The sequence below is a fragment of the Pteropus medius genome, unplaced genomic scaffold (genome assembly GCF_902729225.1).
Source record: "Pteropus medius unplaced genomic scaffold, Ma_sr-lr_union100, whole genome shotgun sequence".
Taxonomy (NCBI): Eukaryota; Metazoa; Chordata; class Mammalia; order Chiroptera; family Pteropodidae; genus Pteropus; species Pteropus medius.
The window spans coordinates 37,959,208-37,976,485 of NW_024355205.1; the positions used below are offsets into that span (position 1 = coordinate 37,959,208).

Consider the following 17,278-nt stretch of genomic DNA (forward strand, 5'->3'; position numbering starts at 1 on the left):
GGACAATGTTATAAAACCACGGGCCTGACTTAAGACAATGTATTTTAATTAGGTGCAGAGTGTTCTGTGAGTCACTCAGATGATTGGTTCCATTCTAGACTCGGCACCAAACTTTCATTCTAATTGAATTCGAAATCACTTTTAAAACAGAGATCCGGCGGGACAAGCATTCTCAGTTCCGCTCCTGGCAGAGAGGTGCTGCTTCGCCCCGTGTCAGGGCGTTCCAGCCCTGCGGGCTACTCGGGAGCTTTCTTTGGCATTTCCGTCTTTGGTTTGGCTGAAAGCAAGATGCGTCACAGGGCGGCGCCGTGCTGTGGACTCCAGGCGAGGCTGCCTGGCGGCGCCCTCTCCACCTGTGCCCAGCTTGCAGCTGGCGTCCTTCGAGTGCCGGCCTCGTCACCCGGGAAGCCGGGGCATCTGCAGCTCCCGCTTCTCTGCCGTCGCCATGGTTAGCCTTGAACTTGAACGCGGGCTCCCAGGCGGCCTGCAGAGGGGGATTCAGACACCGCAGGTGTGAGCGCGGGGGCTGGGCTGCTCTCTCTTGCCAGCCTGTGCCTCTCACTGTCACGTGACTGTCACCGGGGTTCTGGGAGGGGCACTCATCCTCCACGCTGGCTCCCCAGCACCTGGAGCTTCGTCGTCTGGACACCAGGGTGTTCCGTACACATGAGTCACCTGGAGAACAATGCACTTCCTCTTTGCTAGTGCAGGTGCATTCTGCCCGAGGCCTCGGTCCATGGTGGCTTTTACTCTCCTCCTCAAGCGAGAGCAGAGGCTGGTTCTGGGGGAGGAGGGCGTGCGGGGCGGGGCGGGGCTGTGGCGTCTCGAGGTGCCAGAGCGGGGGAGGGGGGTGTGGAACCAAAGGCCTGACCACAGGTGGCCCCCCACCTGTCACCTCCCACGCCTCCAGGTGGCAGCGCAGCTTCTTACCTGCCGTCTCAGCCCCAGCCTTGTTAGTAAACGTACTCAGGGCTCAGTGAGTCCCTCATTCATTCATCTTAAATTCCTTCTCCCAGCCCCCGCCGCCCCGCCCGCCCTTTGCCGGCTCGTTGGGGTGGGGTCCTCGGGCACTCTGGCGTCCCCCAGAGCCCAGGCCCCTCGGTTCCTGGCCCCTGCTGCACTGCATCGCCGGGCACTTCCTTCCGATGGCTCATCGCCCTGGAGCTCGGCCGTCCTTGTCACACCTCCCCAGCTCCTCCGTCTGTCCCCCCCCAGCCTCTGCTTAGCGGTCCCCAGTGCCTGGCCCACTCACGTTCTCTGCCTTCCCGCAGAAGCACCCCCTTGTCAGCCCCCTCACTGCATCTCCCCCTGGGCGGGTATTGGCTCCGCCTCTGAGGTCACGTCTCCCCCTTGCATGAAAATCTGAGGTTGCGGATGTTTGTATCAGACCCTTCCTGACAACTGAGCACACACCCTGCACTGTCCCGTATGTCGTCGCTAGGGCACAGAGCGCCTCCTGTGAGCAGGCGCCGTGCCAGGCGTGGTACACGGATCTGATCGTGGCCTTCCAGGAAAGGGCCCGTGGGCAGGGCCCTAACTGACCTGCTCCAGGTGACACAGTCAGCGGGCAAGGCAGGGTGTGACCAGGTGCCACCAAATGACCTGCTCCAGGTGACGCAGTCACTGGGCAAGGCAGGGTGTGACCAGGTGCCACCAAATGACCTGCTCTAGGTGACGCAGTTAGCGGGCAAGGTAGGGTGTGACCAGGTGCCAACTCACCCATCCAGACCGCCTTAAACTTTGGCTGGGGACCCCTTAGGTCCTTGGGATAGGTTTTTGTGGGTTCAATTAAAAAGAGATTTTTTCATTTTCATGGTAATCCTAAAAAAAAACCAAAAAACAAATTTTGTCAGTTATAAATGCCATCTCCTTTTATAAAGATAAGATGCATTTTAAAGGTATTTCCTACAATTGGAGTTTGGGGGTCTTAAGTCAAAGTTTCTCAAATCTAGGTCCCTGGGACCCTGGGAGGTAGAGATCACTGGGGAGCGTGGGAACTTTTCTTTAAAAAGCATCCGAGAAAACCGGCCGTGTCTTCCCCTCCCCATTTGCTCCTGATGACGAGCCAGCGCCGGCCGAGTCTGGAGGGACCTCTGTGTGCTCAGCTTTGAGGGGGCCCCCGAGCGCTCCCCGGCGCACCGTGCCTCCGAGGCGCCAGCCTCATGGGAGGGTGCGTTTCTGACTTGCGCTGTGCTGGCCCCCAGCACCCAGGGCGCTGTGTCCACGAGTGTCTGCGGCAGAGAGCCCACTCCCGTCCCTCCGCACTCAGGCCCGAGCCAGTCCAGTGAGTGAGGCCTCGCTCCGTGGCCCGGCGTCTCCTGTCAGCCCCTGGCCAGTGCAGACAGGGCACGTTGGCCTGAGGGGCCACTTGCCATCCTCCGCAGCAGCACGGAGCTCAGGCCGTCAGACTCTTCCTGTGAGGGAATCGCTGTCACCTTCTTCTCGTGATGGGGAGGTGACGTGTGTGAATGCTGAAAGCCAGCTGTGAATGACAGGCAGATGCGACAGGCAGGCCACATCGCCGTGCGGCTCGGGGTTCATTTCTGCCCGCTCCTCGCCCCTGCTCGCTGACGGGCGGGGCAGAGGTGTCAGGCGCCCGTCTGTGGCCGGCAGGGAGGGCCGGCCCGTGCTCTGCTCCTTCCTGCCCAGCGCGTGGCCCTTCGGGGCCTGCCTGCAAAGCACGCTCGGACCTGCAGCCGAGGGCTGCAGGCGCCAGCGTCCTGCCAGGCGAGAGCCCAGGAGAAGCCCTGTCCTGGGGCTGACCAAGGCTCAGCAGCGGGGGCCTCCAGACACCGTGGGGGTGTCATGGTGGGCTGCAGGAAACCACACGGCCGAGCTGCTGACATCACTTTCAGTGGCCACACGTCTCAGGTGGCCATCGGGACACCAGTGCTGTCCCTGCCAAGCCACACAGGGCGGGTGTGGAGGAGCCCCCAGCCCAGCAGAAGGTGCTCGGCGAGGCCCCTCCGCGGGTGCCGCCTCTGTGTCATGGAGGAGGGAACTCGGCTGTGGGAAGCGTAAAGCCCGGAGCTCACTTTGTTTCCAGGCACTTAAACCGGTTCACCAGAAGCTGTAAGGTCCGGGATCTGGGCGCTGGGGGCGGCCGAAGCCGTTCGGCAGGCGCCCCCCTGGATCTGGGCGGAGGTGGGGCTGCTCCCCCCAGCTCCTCGGGCCGCACGTCTGGCCGTCGGTGCCCGAATCACACTGGAGTGATTTTTGAGTAAGATGGAGACGGCCCAGCGGCCGGCTTTGTTACTTTTCACGTGTCCGTTCTTCCGTGCATTTAATAAGAGGCGCTTTATTCTACACCAAGACGCGTTTGGTCCCCACTAACTTTTATTTCTAGTTCATTCCGTGACATTAGGCAACGCGCCACAGATGTCACTCGTGACGTCGCCCACACGCTTCTCCTGCTTTTCCGTTTCTTCCTCCCCCGAGCGTGCGCCGGGGGCTCGTCGCTGGCGAGCGTGTGCTCCGCTTGTCTGTGCGTCGCGGGTAAACTGTCCTCCGTGCTGCTCCGCAGCTTTCACATTCTCGACCGCCGGCCTTGCTGGTGGCGGTTCAGCTCTCCCCGCTGCCGCCCCCGTGGGGATGAGCAGCCCTGGGGGGCCGAGGGAGGCAGGACGCGTGCTGACCGAGGAAAGCTGTCGACGGCCTCATTTCGGCGTAATTGCCCGTGCTGGCGAGAACACGCAGCCCTCGGCTCACGCGCTGCCACACGTTTGGTGTTTCAGATCCGAAGGACGTCGCCTGCTCCTCCACGCCGGTGGCGGTAAGGACTCGCTCCCTGCTTCCTGTGTCTTCTTGGAGGGTGTCGTCTGCCGGGTGACTGCTGACTGTCACCAGCCTGGTCCTGTCTGTGCAGTGTCCGTGGGGAACAGAGTGGATGTGGCGCCACCTCGAATGTGGGCAGTTTGGGAACGGGGTGAATCACTGCAGTCTGGGGGAGGGACTTCCTCCCGGAGGGTGACCGGAGGCTGGGAACCGGCCATGCCCGGAGGAGCGGGGATATCCTGGCCTCGGCCTGGGCAGACGTCACCGTGTGGCTGCGGAACGGGGTGAAGGTAAGCTGGCTGACAGCGCTTTAAACAGCCGTCCACGCACGTGAGGTGGGCGTCAGCACCGCCTCTCCCGGTCCGCGTGCCGTCCGCTGCCGCCTGTCCCTCACCTCTGCGCACGCTCAGCCGCCGCAGGGCCCTGAGCTCCGGGCCGCTGAGCGAACCGGCGGCCACTAAGGGCCCTCGCCCCGCCCGGACCCACGGCGGGCTCTGCCTGCCCCGAGTCACGCGGTGAGCCGCCCGGCCCGCCGAGGTCGGCCCCCCCGTCTCGTGGAGCCCTCCGTCCTCGGCCCCCGGCTGTCCCCCTCCCCTGTCACTCCCAGCACTTGGCGCCACCCACCTTGGCTGAAGCCTCTGTCCTCGCGCCCATTTCCCTGCTTGCCCGAGAGCAGACCCCTCAGGTCGCCCCCTCTCGACTTCCCTTCCCTCCCCTCGGCGCCCCCCATCCCACTGAAATGGCCCGCCAGGGTCCCCAGCAGCAGCGTCTGGCCTCAGCGCACTCGACCCGTCCCCAGCGTCAGACAGTCGTCACCCCACCCCTTGGCCTCCAGACACCATGCTCCCTCAGCCATGCGCACACGGGGCGCTCCGCTGGCCCCCTCCGCCAGACCCCCAGCCGTGGGACACCCCGGCCTGGCGCTCGGCCTCTTCTCTCCTCTGCCAGCCAGAGATCTCGCCCAGGCCCACGTGGCGCTGAGCCCCCCTCCGGTGCCCCCGGCATGGCCCTCCCCCCGCCCTGCCCGCCTGACCCCCGCAGAGACGTGCGTGTCTTCTCTGGCTTCGCTGGCCCAGAGTGGATCTCTGTTCACCCCGGAGACTTGCTTGGCCCTGGTCTCGGAACCCTGTCCACCCCGGGAGCAGGGCAGATCCCACGGGGCCATCCCAGCCCCTGCTCCCGTCAGCCCGTAGCCCGTCCACGGCCAGGCGTGTGCGTGTTCATTGTGTGTATGTGTTCTGTGTGTGTGTGTTCTGTGCGTGTTCTCTGTGTGTGCTCTGTGTGTGTGTTCTCTGCGTGTGCGTGTTCTCTGCATGTTCTGTGCGTGTGGCTGGAAACCCTCTCGTCACCTCCACAGCCCGCGGCCAAGTCGCCATCGGGTCCCCTCTGACCCACTAATCAGCCTGAAAACAATGCACTTTTGCTCCCCTAAAACCCTCCCTTCGCACCTCACGCGGAGACGTTTGCCGAGACGGAGGCAGAGCGCGTCAGCACCTCGCCCGCAGCCGCAGCCGCAGCGGCTCCCCGTCTTCTCAGCAGGAGCCCGGTGTGCCCCTCCCCGTCTCTCCCCCAGTGGAGGCGGGGTGCTCTCTGCCGAGGGCCCGCGCAGCACCTGCCACAGTGCAGCTGCGCCCCAGTGTCTGCGTAGGTCACTCATTAACGCTTCGGACTTTTGAGTACAATTAACTTGAAAAGAAGGATCCCGGTACAAAAATAAGGAAACAAAATCAATTTTGAAAATTACTGCTGCTGCAGGAAAGTTAGCATCATATGATTCGAACTCTAGTTGATAATTTTAAATGTTTAGAAGGCGTTTTCCTGCCGTGAGCATGAATCTTAATGTCCCAGCATATACGGTGTTTCGTCGTGCCGTGGAGCAGCTTAGACGTGCAAGGACCCACCGCCTCTGGACTTGGGGACAGCTTCGGCGCTCACCTTCTACCCCGGGGCATCTTCTGGGCATGGGGACTGGGCACCGAGTGAGAAGGGACTTTGGGGAGAGGGTGGATCTTCAGGAGCAGAGGAGAGCGGACCGGCTCGCTGAGCCCTGGGGTCCCCAGCTGGCCCAGGAAGTGTCTCCTCTTCCTCTTTTCTCTCCTCCTTTAGTCAGACCAAAAGAAAAGACAGAAGACTCAAATGACCGAACTCTAGAAGGAGAGAGGAGGCATTACGACCCACTTCACAGAAGTCAGAAGTGCCAGGGGAACACCGTGGACAGCTGCCTGCTGACAAACTTGATAACTCAGGAAAAGGGACATGTTCCTAGAGAGAGATAAGCACCCGAACTGACTCGAGAGAAGAGAAAACCCGAATACACCTATGACGAGGGAAGAATCGAACTATCACTTTAGAATTTTAACACAAAGAAAAGCCCAGGCCAAGAAGGCTTCACTGGTGGATTCTTCCAGACATTTAAAGAAGAATTAACACCAAATGTTCACAAACTCTTCCAAAAGCTAAAAGAGAACAGTTTCCTTTCATTCCATGAGGTATTATCCTGATAACAAAAGAAGACAAAGACGTCACAAGAAAACTATAGACCAGAATCCTTATGAATAAGACGTAAAACTTCTCAACAAAATGCTAGCAAACCTAATCTGGCAACATGCAGAAAGGATCGTACGCCATGAGCGAATGGGGTTTCTCTCAGGAACACACGATTGTTTTAACATCTGAAAATCAGTTAATGTAATAGACCAAGACAAAAACCACGGGATCATCTCAATCGGAACAGAAAAAGCATTTAACAAAACCCAGCGCCTTTCACGATGAGACACGCAACAAACCAGAAGTGCAAGGGCCCTGCCTCAGCCACGTAAAGGGCATCTGAACCGCACCGCCAACTCACACTTGGCGGCGAAAGACCGGATGCCCGCCCCCAGGTCAGGAGCGCGCGAGGACACTGTTTCCACGTAGCGTTCCTCGGGGTTCTAGCCAGGGCAGTTAGGCAAGAAAATGAGCAAAAGGCAGGCAGATTTGACGAGAAGAAATAAAAGTACCCCTGTCTGCAAATGACATGATCTTGTATAAAATCCCAGGTAATTAGTACACACACACACACACACACACACACACACACACACACACACACACCTGTTAGAGCTATTATTACAAGTTAGCAAGGTTGCAGGATAAAATCAATATACCAAAATCACAGATCTATACATTAGCAATGAACAATCCGAAAAGGAAATTAAGAAAACAATCTTGTTTACAATAGCATCAAAAAGAATAAAATACTTAAGAATAAATTTAACCAGGGAAGTGTAAGACTTTTACATTATTAAGTTACAAAACATTGTCGAAAGAAATCAAAGAAGACTTAACCAGCGAAAAGACATTCCACGTTCACTGAAAGACTCGATATTGTTAAGATGACAACATCCCCCGACTGACTACGATTCTGTATGATCTGTCAAGACCCAAGCTGATCCTAGAATTCTTAAGAAAGTTCAAGGGATCCAGAACAGCAGGAACAATCTTGGGAAAGAACCAGGGTGGGAGACCCCCACTTCCTGCTTTCAAAGCTTCGTACCAAGCTACAGTGACTGAGACTGTGCCTCTGTCCCGAGGGAAGACGGACGGACCGGCCGACGGGGAGAACCGAGCGCCCAGAAGGAAACGCTCTCCGTTATGGTCGGCTGATGTTCGGCCTGGGTGCCGGGACCTGTCGGTGGGGAGAGGGTTCTCTTTTCAACACGTGGTGCTGGGACAACCGAATATTCACACGCAAAGAAGGTGTTCAGACCTCTTCTTAACACCATACGCAAACAAGAAAATCCAGCGAAGACCGAAATGTGAAAGCTAAAACGTTAAAATTCTTGGGAGAAAATGTAGGCTTGTCTCTTCAGCTTGGATCAGGCAAAGCCTCCTTAGATTCGCTACCAAAAGCACAAGCGGTGGAGGGAAAGATCCGTTAGACGTCGTCTGAATTTAAAACTTATGTTTCATAGGACGCCGTGGAGAAAACGAAATGACAACCCACAGATCGGAGAACACATCTCCAAATCACGTATCCGATAAGACTCGTGTCTATAGAAAGAACTCCTACAACTCAGTAATAAAAGACAACCCAGTGGGAAAAATGGGCAAAGGATCTGAACAGACGTTTCTCGCAGAAGATACGCGAACGGCCAATAAACACGTGCAAAGCTATCTAACACCATGAGCCGTCAGGGAAAGGCAGTCAAAACCATGCTGACACCACTTCACGCCCGCTGGCACGGCTGGAATCAAAGGCAGGCAGTCACAAACCCGCCCTCACGCACTGCCACTGAGGCCGCAAAATGGGGCCGCCACCTTGGCACACAGTCTGCCAGCTCCTCGGAAGGGCCGGGCTGCCCGCAGCCGCGCTCCCAGGCCACGTCCGAGGGGCGTGGGAACGTGTCCTCGGGAAGATCGTACCCGGATGTTCGTGGTGTGCGACGGCCCCGAAGTGGAGACAGCGTGCCGTCTGCCCGTCGATGCTGTGTATCCGTACAACGGAATAGTTCTCAGCAACAGATAGGAACGGGGTGCTGATGCCTGCCACGCCACGGATGGATCTTAACGCGATGCTGAGGGAGAGAAGCCAGTCACTGAAGGTCGCGTACTGTATGATTTCCTGTCGGCAACAGGAAAGACAGCGGAGTCAGAAAGTAGATTAGCGGCTGCCCAGGAGGTGAGGGCGGGCGTTCTTTCTGAAGGGAGACGAGAATGTTCTAAAATTGGCCGTGGTGATGGCCGCACAACTGAGTTGCACACGTCGGTCCTGGATGATTCTTCGAGAAAGAACTTCGTTTCCACCTTCTGTTATCTGAGGGTCTGGAGCCTTGAGGTTCACCTGGTCAGCCCTTTGTTTCACACGGGTCGTTTGTCTGCGTCCCCATGGTGCCTTTTTGTGACGATGGCACGTCTCCTTGCTGCGGCGCGTCAGGTGTAACTTCCGGCTGTCCGTTCGGTAATCGCTCTAATTAAATTTTCTCTTCCAGCATTCGAGAAGCTGTGAGAACGGGGTGCACAGGTTCAGGCTGCAGAAGCAAGCCTCGCCCGCCCAGGTGAGTCACGCGCGGTGCCGCTTGGCGGGAAGTGGGAGCCACTGCTGGGGGACTTGTCCCGGACACCCGCGGTCCTTACGAAACGGGGTCTCCTGTTTCCTTAGTAAAACTTGAGTTTGCTCGTGTTAGATTTCTTTGGCTAGGAGGCTCAGCTTACTTTAAATTTGTAAACCAAATCTAAGCCGTTCATTCATCCGCGTGCAGTGCTGCGGGCACCACTCTGGGTGGTCTGCGTGAGCATCAGCCACGTCTCGCTCTGTGGCACTCACGTCCAGGAAGGGGGTGGGGGGCACCCAGGAAACAAGCCGTCTGCCGCAGCTGCGTGCCAGGGGGACAGAGTCTGGGGCACTAGTTCAGGCCTCGTCGCGGGGGCCCTCGCTAAGCAGCCGGCATTGGATAGAGCTGCAGAGGAGGTGACGAGCAGGTCTGCACGCACCTGAGCCCAGGGGTTCAGGTAAAGGGAGTACGGGGTGGGCTGGAATCTGAGGTGAGACCAAGAGATAACATGAAAGGTCACCTTCCTGCCCTCCGCCCTTTTGCTCCCCATTTTACCGAAGAGGAAATTGGGTCACAGAGATGCTGAGTTACCTGCCCAGCCCCCTCGGAAGTGGGGCGGCCACGACGCAGCCCAGTGGTCTCCCGCGGTGCCCGGGCCTTCACCCCCTTCCCCTGCGGAGCACACCCTAGAAGCCCCTCACGTCACTTAGCTGGCCACACCCGGCACTGGGGCGGTGTAGGTTTCGTGTTAAACACTAAAAGTATAAACTATTTTCTTTTCTTTTTAAATCACATAGCTTAAAGGAGAAATGTACTAAACGGGTTTCTTAATTTTTTTCTTTATTGCTCAAGGAAATTTATTTGTGGGGGTCAAAATAGTAGAAGACGGAAAAATAACGGGTCACACATCCTATTCCTTGGATTTTAGGGAGAGTGTGGGTAGTGATGAATTCAACTGAAATGCTTTAAATTCTGCTCACTTTGGAGTTTATCTTCAAAAAATTGGGTTACTCTAACAAAAATACTGTAGACTAGGTAGCATAAACAGTTTCTCACGTTACAGACACTTATTCATGGAGGCCGGGCAATCGAAGGTCACGGCACCAGCAGACCTGGTGTCTGGTGAGGGCCCGCTCCCTGGCCGGACGGCGCCTTCTCGGACCCTTGCTTGGCCGGAGAGCAGAGAGAAGCAAGCTCTCTGGTGTCTCCTCTCCTTAAAGGGGCACTAAGGCCATCAGAGGCGCCACCCTCGACCGAAGGCCCTGCCTCCACGTACCATCACGTCAGAGGTCGGGGTTCCACCTGTGAGTTTTGGAGGGACACAGATATCTGGCTCATCCCATCAGGTCTCAATTAATGTCAGAACGGCGTGGTTCCTGTCCTGCCATTACTGGAGACGTCCCTTTTCCCTTGAGGCAAGACCGGCCGTGTGCTGGTGTAGTGACTGACCAGTCTGCACTCTCCTTCTCTGTGTCTTCTGTGACTGTCTGTTTACCGGCATGTCACCAAAGAGACAGCAGGCCTTGGTTCAGGCCCGGCCACCCCACAGGCTGACCTCCGTGCGGCTTGACCAGGCGGTCGTCGGCCCTGGTTGTTTGGGGGTCCCCTTCCACAGGGGCCTCTGAGCACCAGCCAGCTTGGTCCCTGCCCTTAGGTAGCGGGAACAGCTCACACTCTGGAGGTGGTTCTTGGGCCAGCAGGCAGGACGCCCCACAAGATTGGCGGGACCCCTCGTGTCCGGGGGGCTGAGAGCAGAGTGTCACCCGGCCCCTGCTCACCAGCACTTCGCAGACAGCACGGCTTTTTTCTCTTTATGCCAGAAATGAGGAGATACGTAAAGAAAGGGGTGGGCGAGGCGGGGATGGGCGTGAAGAGAAAGACCGTGGTGTCGCCTGGCCGCGTGGAGGGCCCTCTGCCGGTCCTCGTGGCTTTATGCTGACGACCTTGGGGATGGTCGAAATTTGTCACCCTTGTAGCTATGCATCCTCCTTGTCACCCTGCCTTCTCTGAGGATCTTTCTGATTGGCCGTGGCTCAGCAAACACTGAGCGCTGGGTGCTGCCCGAAATGCTAAGGTTATTCCACCCTCTGACCTGTGCGAGTCCACGCGTGCCCTCTGGGGACGGTGGCCTTCCTCCCAGAGTAGTGGCAGACAGCGCCAGGCGAGGCGCGGTCCCAGCGTGTTCAGACGGGAGCACCCGCTGTCCATGTGGCAGCATGGAGCCCCTTTGCTCCTCCAAGTGTAAACCTGAGCGTGATTGGCCTGGCAGAAGGGGCCCAGAGACCCCGTCAGAGCCCCTGGGGATGCCAGGCACCCGCGTCCGCGTCTCTGACCACCTGGCGGCCCTCCGTTAGTTAGCTCCGTATGGAGGAGGCAGCCAGGCGCCCAGGTTTGTTTGGGAAGACCCACCATGACCTCACGCTGTCCCCAGTCAGGGGGCTGGGAGCCCCCAGACCGCATGGCAGAGGAGTGGGGGCGGGCGGGAGGACAGAGCCTTCCCTTGTCTGTCCTCTGGGACAGCCTCTCGCTGCTGGGAGAGCAGAAGGCCGGGTCCGCTGTTGAACCTGTCCAGCGGCCCAGGGGAGCGAGCGGGCAGGCTCCTGCGCGGGGCCTGCGGCTGGCGCTGGGTCAGGGGCGCTGCCCTGGCCTAGCAGAGTCCCGCTGTCTCCTCGCACCCCACGCGCTGACACGTCCCTGGAGCCCCCGCAGTGCCCAGCCTCAGCTGCCGGGCCCCTCGGGCCTGCCCCAGGGACCGCTGTGACGGGGTTGGGGCGCAGCCTGGCCCGGCACTGCCCGAGGCCCCAGCGGATCCCAGCGCGTGGCCGGGTCGAGCCTCCTGGACCGGACCGCTGGCCTGCTTCGCGAGAAAGGCTTCTTTCCGAACGCGAGTCGTCGCTCTCCCTCTCTGGGACTCGTGGGGAGCGGCATCGGGGAGCGTTCGCGTTTGCAGGGACGGCTTGTCACCCCTGCGCTGAAACACGAGCACGTCCGGCCCCACGGGACAGCGTCCGTCCAGGGCCCCGGGCACCGCGGCTCGTCAGGTGCCGGCTTCTCGGTGGTGGGGGCCCCGCTGCCTGGGGGTGCGGCACGGGCTCAGCGCGTGTGCGAGGGACAGCTCTCGCTGTCACCTGCCCCCCCGTTTCCCGGCAGTGGCGATGCGTTATCATTTTCTTTTTTAATTTAACAGCATTTTGCATTCATCTGGCTTATGCTGTATTGAAACAGATACAGTAAAATCGGTTTGTTTTTGTGAAAAGTCTGCAACACATACAAACATTTCTTTTTAGGTCTGTGAACTTCATCGTCCAATCATGACGGACAGTTTTTAGATCCTTGAAACCTCACCCTGAGTTGGGGACCAGCGTTCTTTGCTTTACTAATGCAAACTTTATCCTTTGGGGATGTCCAGGATCAGAATTTATAAAATATCAGGATTGGTTTATGAATCTTAAAATAATGCTGTTTCTGACCACATACATCCAATTGGAGCTCCTTAAAGAAATACAGGATCATGTAAAGAATTTATTGACGTTTCATAAAAATTACATGTAATCCCACCACTTGGTGATAACCGGTGCCAGTTTAGAATTTGGCTTCTTTCTTTCCATAAATGCATCCTATAGTTACCTGGTTATACAGGTACATATTTAAACATTCCCCGAGAACATGATGAAAATGCAGTTCTGAGTGGTGTTTTATGATGTGTGTGTCATAAGCATTTTTCCACGTCATTAAAATCTACGAAAACTTTTTTACAACCGCAAGATACATCATTTATATGAACGTACTTTACCAATTTTCCTCAATGGCGGTTTGACATTCATTTGATTAAATAAGTAGGTTTTTTTTTTTTCTTATTTTTTGCAAACGGATCCCTAGAAGTATCGGGTCAACGGGTTTTACCTGTTTAGTTAGTGTTTCCTAAAAACGTGTGGATGTCGATGGCAGTAAATCAATGACTACGAGAATAGCATCCACGGTGTCTCCAAGGCTCCCGGTGGGCAGCCGAGTCGCTGGGAATTCTGGCCTCGCTTCGGCCCAGTGGACGGGTCACCTTCCCTTTTGTCTCCCCGTGGGCCTCGCCGCCAGGACCCAGAGGTGCAGTGCTTGCTGCTGGCGGACGGGAAGCGTTCTGCCCATCAGAGCCACGTCGTCATCCTCCCCGGCAACGGCGGGAGCGGCATGGCCGCCATCAGCTTCGTCGGGGCCTTGAAAATCCCCGTGAGTACACGTGCCTGGGAAGAGCTTCGAAAAGGGTCTTTTGCGCATGCTGGGGAAAGAGGCTGCCCAGTCGATCGCCAGGCTCGGGAAGAGCAGTCGGGGATCCCATGCTGCGAGGGTCAGGAGCCCAGGGCAGAAGCCGGGGCCGTGAGCAGGCGGCCTCGGCACCAAGCGAGCAAGGCTGGGGTCCCGTTGGCCTCGCACTGCATTTAAAATTTTTTGAAATTAGTTGTCTCGATTTAGAAATTCGGAAATTTCACAAATAGGCCTCTCTTCTTCACTTAAAAGACCAGAAAAGACTGGCTCTTCCGGGCCCGCACTGCCCTGTGGCTCGGCACCTCCCTGGTGCACCCCGCCCCGGCCAGCGAGCCCCGGGGGCACCGGACCCCGGCCCTGCCTTGCGCTCCGTGGCTGGGGGCATCTGCGTGAGCTCCTTGCCCTTTCAAGTGCTTTCAGAAGGAGAAACCACCTCTGACTGACCCGGCCTGTGCCACTAGGAAGTAGGGGTGACAGAGGGCGCAGGGACCGGGGAGAGGACAAGAAGCCGCTGCTGGGGACAGAAAGCCAGCGGTCCGCAGAGTCCGGGCTGCTTCTCTGTCTAAAGCAGCTGCACGCGCACGGCGAGGCGGCCAGTGCTGACGCCGAGCTCCTGGGCCCGCACGGGGCTGGCTGACCGGGCCCTTGTGCCTGGCCGGGGTGTGCGGGACAGTCGGGGACAAAGCCGTTCACGACGGGCGGGGCGCGCGTGGCAGTGAGGCCCCTTCTCGCGTGGGAGTTTCCTCGTGCCATTTCCTGGGCTCCCCCCACGGGGGTCCGGAGCTGCGGCTTCGTGCGTGGCCTGGGCAGCCTGCAGTTCTGCTGTGGGCTTGCCCGAGCCCCGGGGCGCACGGTGGGTGAGCGGGCTCGCTCTCTCTTCCAGGGCGTGATCGAGTTCTCTCTGTGTCTGCTCTTCGCGAAGCTGGTCAGCTACACTTTCCTCTTCTGGCTCCCTCTCTACATCACAAACGTGGGTGAGTCTCCGCTGCCGGAGGCACAGGTGTCCGGCTCTGTGCGGTGCCTGCGATCTGAGCTCCCTCCCCTGCCGGTTGCCATAGTCTTGGAAGAAAAGGCACATACGGGGCATGATGCATCGACCAGCACGATGAGTAGAAATGGAGACACAGACAGAATTTGGACGTGCACACTTGTTGCCATAGTAATGACCCTAGTGGTTCAAAGGGTCACCGCATCGGATCCCAGCTGTGGCTGCCGGTCCCGTGCCGCCTGCTCGCACGTTCAGGCTGCTCCGGACCGTGGGTCTCCCCGCGGGCGAGCTGCACAGGCCCCGGGGGCTCAGAGGACGAAGTGCAGTCGTCCGTCTGGGAAGTCGTGTCGTGGAAATGAGCTCTAGGCTCAGGGACAGCGACAGTTGGACTTATGTCCAGCGTCCATCCGAGCTGCAGCCAGAGGTGGTGACCGATGAGCCCGCACGGTAGTGGCGTGCACGCCCTGTGCTGTGTGTGACCACAGCAGGACAGACGAGGGGTCCAGCGGTTCCAAGCAGGAAAGATCGCAGGCACGGGATGGGGGTGTCGGGACGGGGGATGGTCAGGGAAGGCCCTGGAGCCTCTGGGTGTCTCCCTGAGGTGTGGGCTCTGGTGACCGTGACAAAGAGGAAAACTGTGGAATGCGGGGCTCACTGAGTGCATCCCGCATGGTCCCGGCAGTGTCCTCAGGACAAGCCAGACGGGAACGAGCCCGAGGCAGCATGCCGCAGGGGTGGACGTCGAGGGGTGAGGGGCCGGTCTCACGTCAGCAGGGACAGGTCCTGCGGGAGGACAGTAAGGAGCTCTGGGCTTCTGAGCGTCCGTCCCTGTGGCGCTGCCCGCTCAGTCCCGTGCTGCGGTCAGCGGCTGCGTGAAGCAGACATGGGGGCCGTCAGACTCACAGGCGGACTTTGTGTGGCTGATGGCGCTTCGCGTCCTTCCGGTCTGGGGCCGGCCCCGTGCGGACCGCTCGCGGCCTTGTCGTCTGAGTTAACTGATCGCGGCTTGGTCTGAACCGTGCCGGCGAAACACGGGGTGGGCGCGAGGACCTTCCTCCCAGTGACTCCTGCCATCTCGGTAGATCACCTGGATGTCAAGAAGGCCGGGGAGCTGTCCACCTTGTTCGACGTGGGCGGGATCTTCGGTGAGTCCCTCCCCGCCCGGTCCACTGCCATAGAAACTTGAGCAGTGGCGTGCGGCCGCCCGGGGCCCGGTCTCCGAGACGTGTCCCCCAAGGCAGCACATCCCCGAGCGGACGTCCCCCTCCCGCGTCCTGGGCCCTGACCGACGGTGACCTGACGCTCCGTCAGGGACCGTGCACACCTGGCGGTAGGACAGACGGGCTGGCAGTGTTCGCGCCCTGACAGGTGACGGGGCTCTGGGGTCAGCCTGAAACCAGACTCCCAGGCGCCCCCCTTTAGCTCGCTGGGAGGTGCCCTCCAGGTCACTCAGGGGTGACGGCCCCAGGGCCTGTCAGGTATTGCGGAGGCGGCTGCCCGCCCACGGGGACTGGAAGGGGCCTTGGGAGGGAGGTCGGTGTCTTGCTGCTGTAGCTGCAGCCTCTCCCTCCCTGTGGGCCTTGCCGGAGGCCAGCCCCTCAGTCCCCCCGCACCCCGCACTGCAGGCGGGATCCTGGCAGGAGTCATCTCAGACCGGCTGGAGAAGAGGGCCTCCACCTGCGGCCTGATGCTGCCGTTTCAGCCCCGCACGGTGAGCCCCTCCGCACCCCGTCCCTCCCCAGCAGACCCTTCCACGCATGGCCCGTTGCTCCAGACCCGCCTTTGGCCCAGCCTCCCCACGCTTTTCACCGTTGCTCCCCGGCAGAGGCTCTCTGGCTGACCCGTTAGGGCCCTGGTGCCGTCCCCGCCTCCCCGGCACTGCCCAGCGTGGCGTCCCTGGGCTGCCCGGCTCCTTAAGCCTTGGGTGGTGCATGGCCCCCCCTCTGCGCCTCGTTTCCTCCTGAGAAATGACGACAGTGGCGCCACCCACACCGTCGGCACCAGATGTCACCGTCAGAGCCTCGCCGCTTTCCAGCGACGCTGCACACGGTGTTATCACTCAGCCACTGGCGCTGTAACCGTTGGCCCGTCTGCCACGCCACTGCCCAAGGCAGTGACTGTCCCCAGAACGGGGCCTAGTTTTCTGTCATCTTGGGGCCACGGGACCCCCGCTTCCTCAGGCGCAGCTGTCGGGGCAGACGGCCTGAGGAGGAGATGGCGCGACTTGGAGCTCGGGCAGAAGTGCCCCAGCCCGGTCCCCCTGCCCAGGGAGCCCAGAGCGGGGTCACCCGGGGCCCCCAGCTCAGAGAGCGGGGTCAGGACCCGCGCGTCTGGGACGGGGCCGGGAGCCTCTTTGCCAGCTGTGCCAGGGACGCCGGTCCTCAGCCAGCCCGCCCCCCAGGGACAGCCCGCCCCCCAGGGCAGCACGGCCCCCAGGGCAGCACGGCCCCCGGTGTGCCGTAGAGCCGTCCGCTCTCTGAGAGTCGCCCGCCCGGCCTTTCAGAAACAGGTCCCTGAGCAGCTCTTCGGGGACTCGTAACGAACCGTTGTCTTTCCCGTCTTTACTGTTCACAGCTGTACGTGTTCTCCGCCGTCAGCAGAATGGGCCTGGAAGCCACCGTCGGTGAGTCCGCGGGGCCGGCCCTGTTTCTTTCGCGTGCGTCTTGACCATGCGGCTTGGTGAAAGGAAACGAACGAACAGAGGAGCATTTAGCTGGCGTGAGCGGAGCGTGTGGTGTGGACAAAATAGGCCCCGTGCCCCCGGATGGGGCCTGCTGCTCCCAAGCGTAAGGCCTGACCGGCTGCCGGTGTGGGCGTGCGTGTGGGAGGGCGCAGGCCACCTGGTCTGGGGCGGGGATAAGCCTCGGGTGCCCAGGGGCAAGGAGCCACTCACAGAAGCCAGACGTCCCCTGGAAGGCAGCAGGCTGCACCCCGGGCAGGTGGCAGCCGGGCAGAGCTGGGCAGGCCTGGCTCCCAACCCGGCTCCTCGCAGCGTCAGCCACGTCGGCCACGTCGGCCACGTCGGCCACGTCAGCCACGTCGGCCACGTCGGGCCAGTTGTGTGACACTGGAGACTATTTTTAACTCCCTGCAGGCCACGCTCTCAAATTATGGCTCTGACACTTAGTAAACATCGTTTCTGTTCTAAGAAGCCAGCAGGGAGGATCGGAAGGGCGGAGGCTCTGTGCAGTCCCGCTGGACGTTACCCAGAGTGCAGGTTCCTGGT

The 17,278-nt window shown here is 59.6% G+C and overlaps 1 protein-coding gene across 5 annotated transcripts in view; it reads left to right on the forward strand.

Annotated features, from left to right (window-relative positions):
* SLC37A1 (solute carrier family 37 member 1) overlaps positions 1–17,278 on the forward strand; it is a 44,579-nt gene that overhangs the window by 17,109 nt on the left and 10,192 nt on the right. For 3 of the 5 annotated variants that reach the window (XR_005651604.1, XM_039857346.1, XM_039857347.1), the window contains exons 9-15: positions 3,735–3,772; positions 8,745–8,810; positions 12,884–13,028; positions 13,948–14,038; positions 15,135–15,197; positions 15,678–15,763; positions 16,627–16,675. Coding sequence is in view for 4 of the 5 variants with exons in the window: in XM_039857346.1 (XP_039713280.1) it covers positions 3,735–3,772; positions 8,745–8,810; positions 12,884–13,028; positions 13,948–14,038; positions 15,135–15,197; positions 15,678–15,763; positions 16,627–16,675 (538 nt within the window). In the remaining variant the exon portion in view is untranslated. The remainder of the gene's footprint in view (positions 1–3,734; positions 3,773–8,744; positions 8,811–12,883; positions 13,029–13,947; positions 14,039–15,134; positions 15,198–15,677; positions 15,764–16,626; positions 16,676–17,278) is intronic. The other 2 variants (XM_039857349.1, XM_039857348.1) reach the window with 1 other exon arrangement.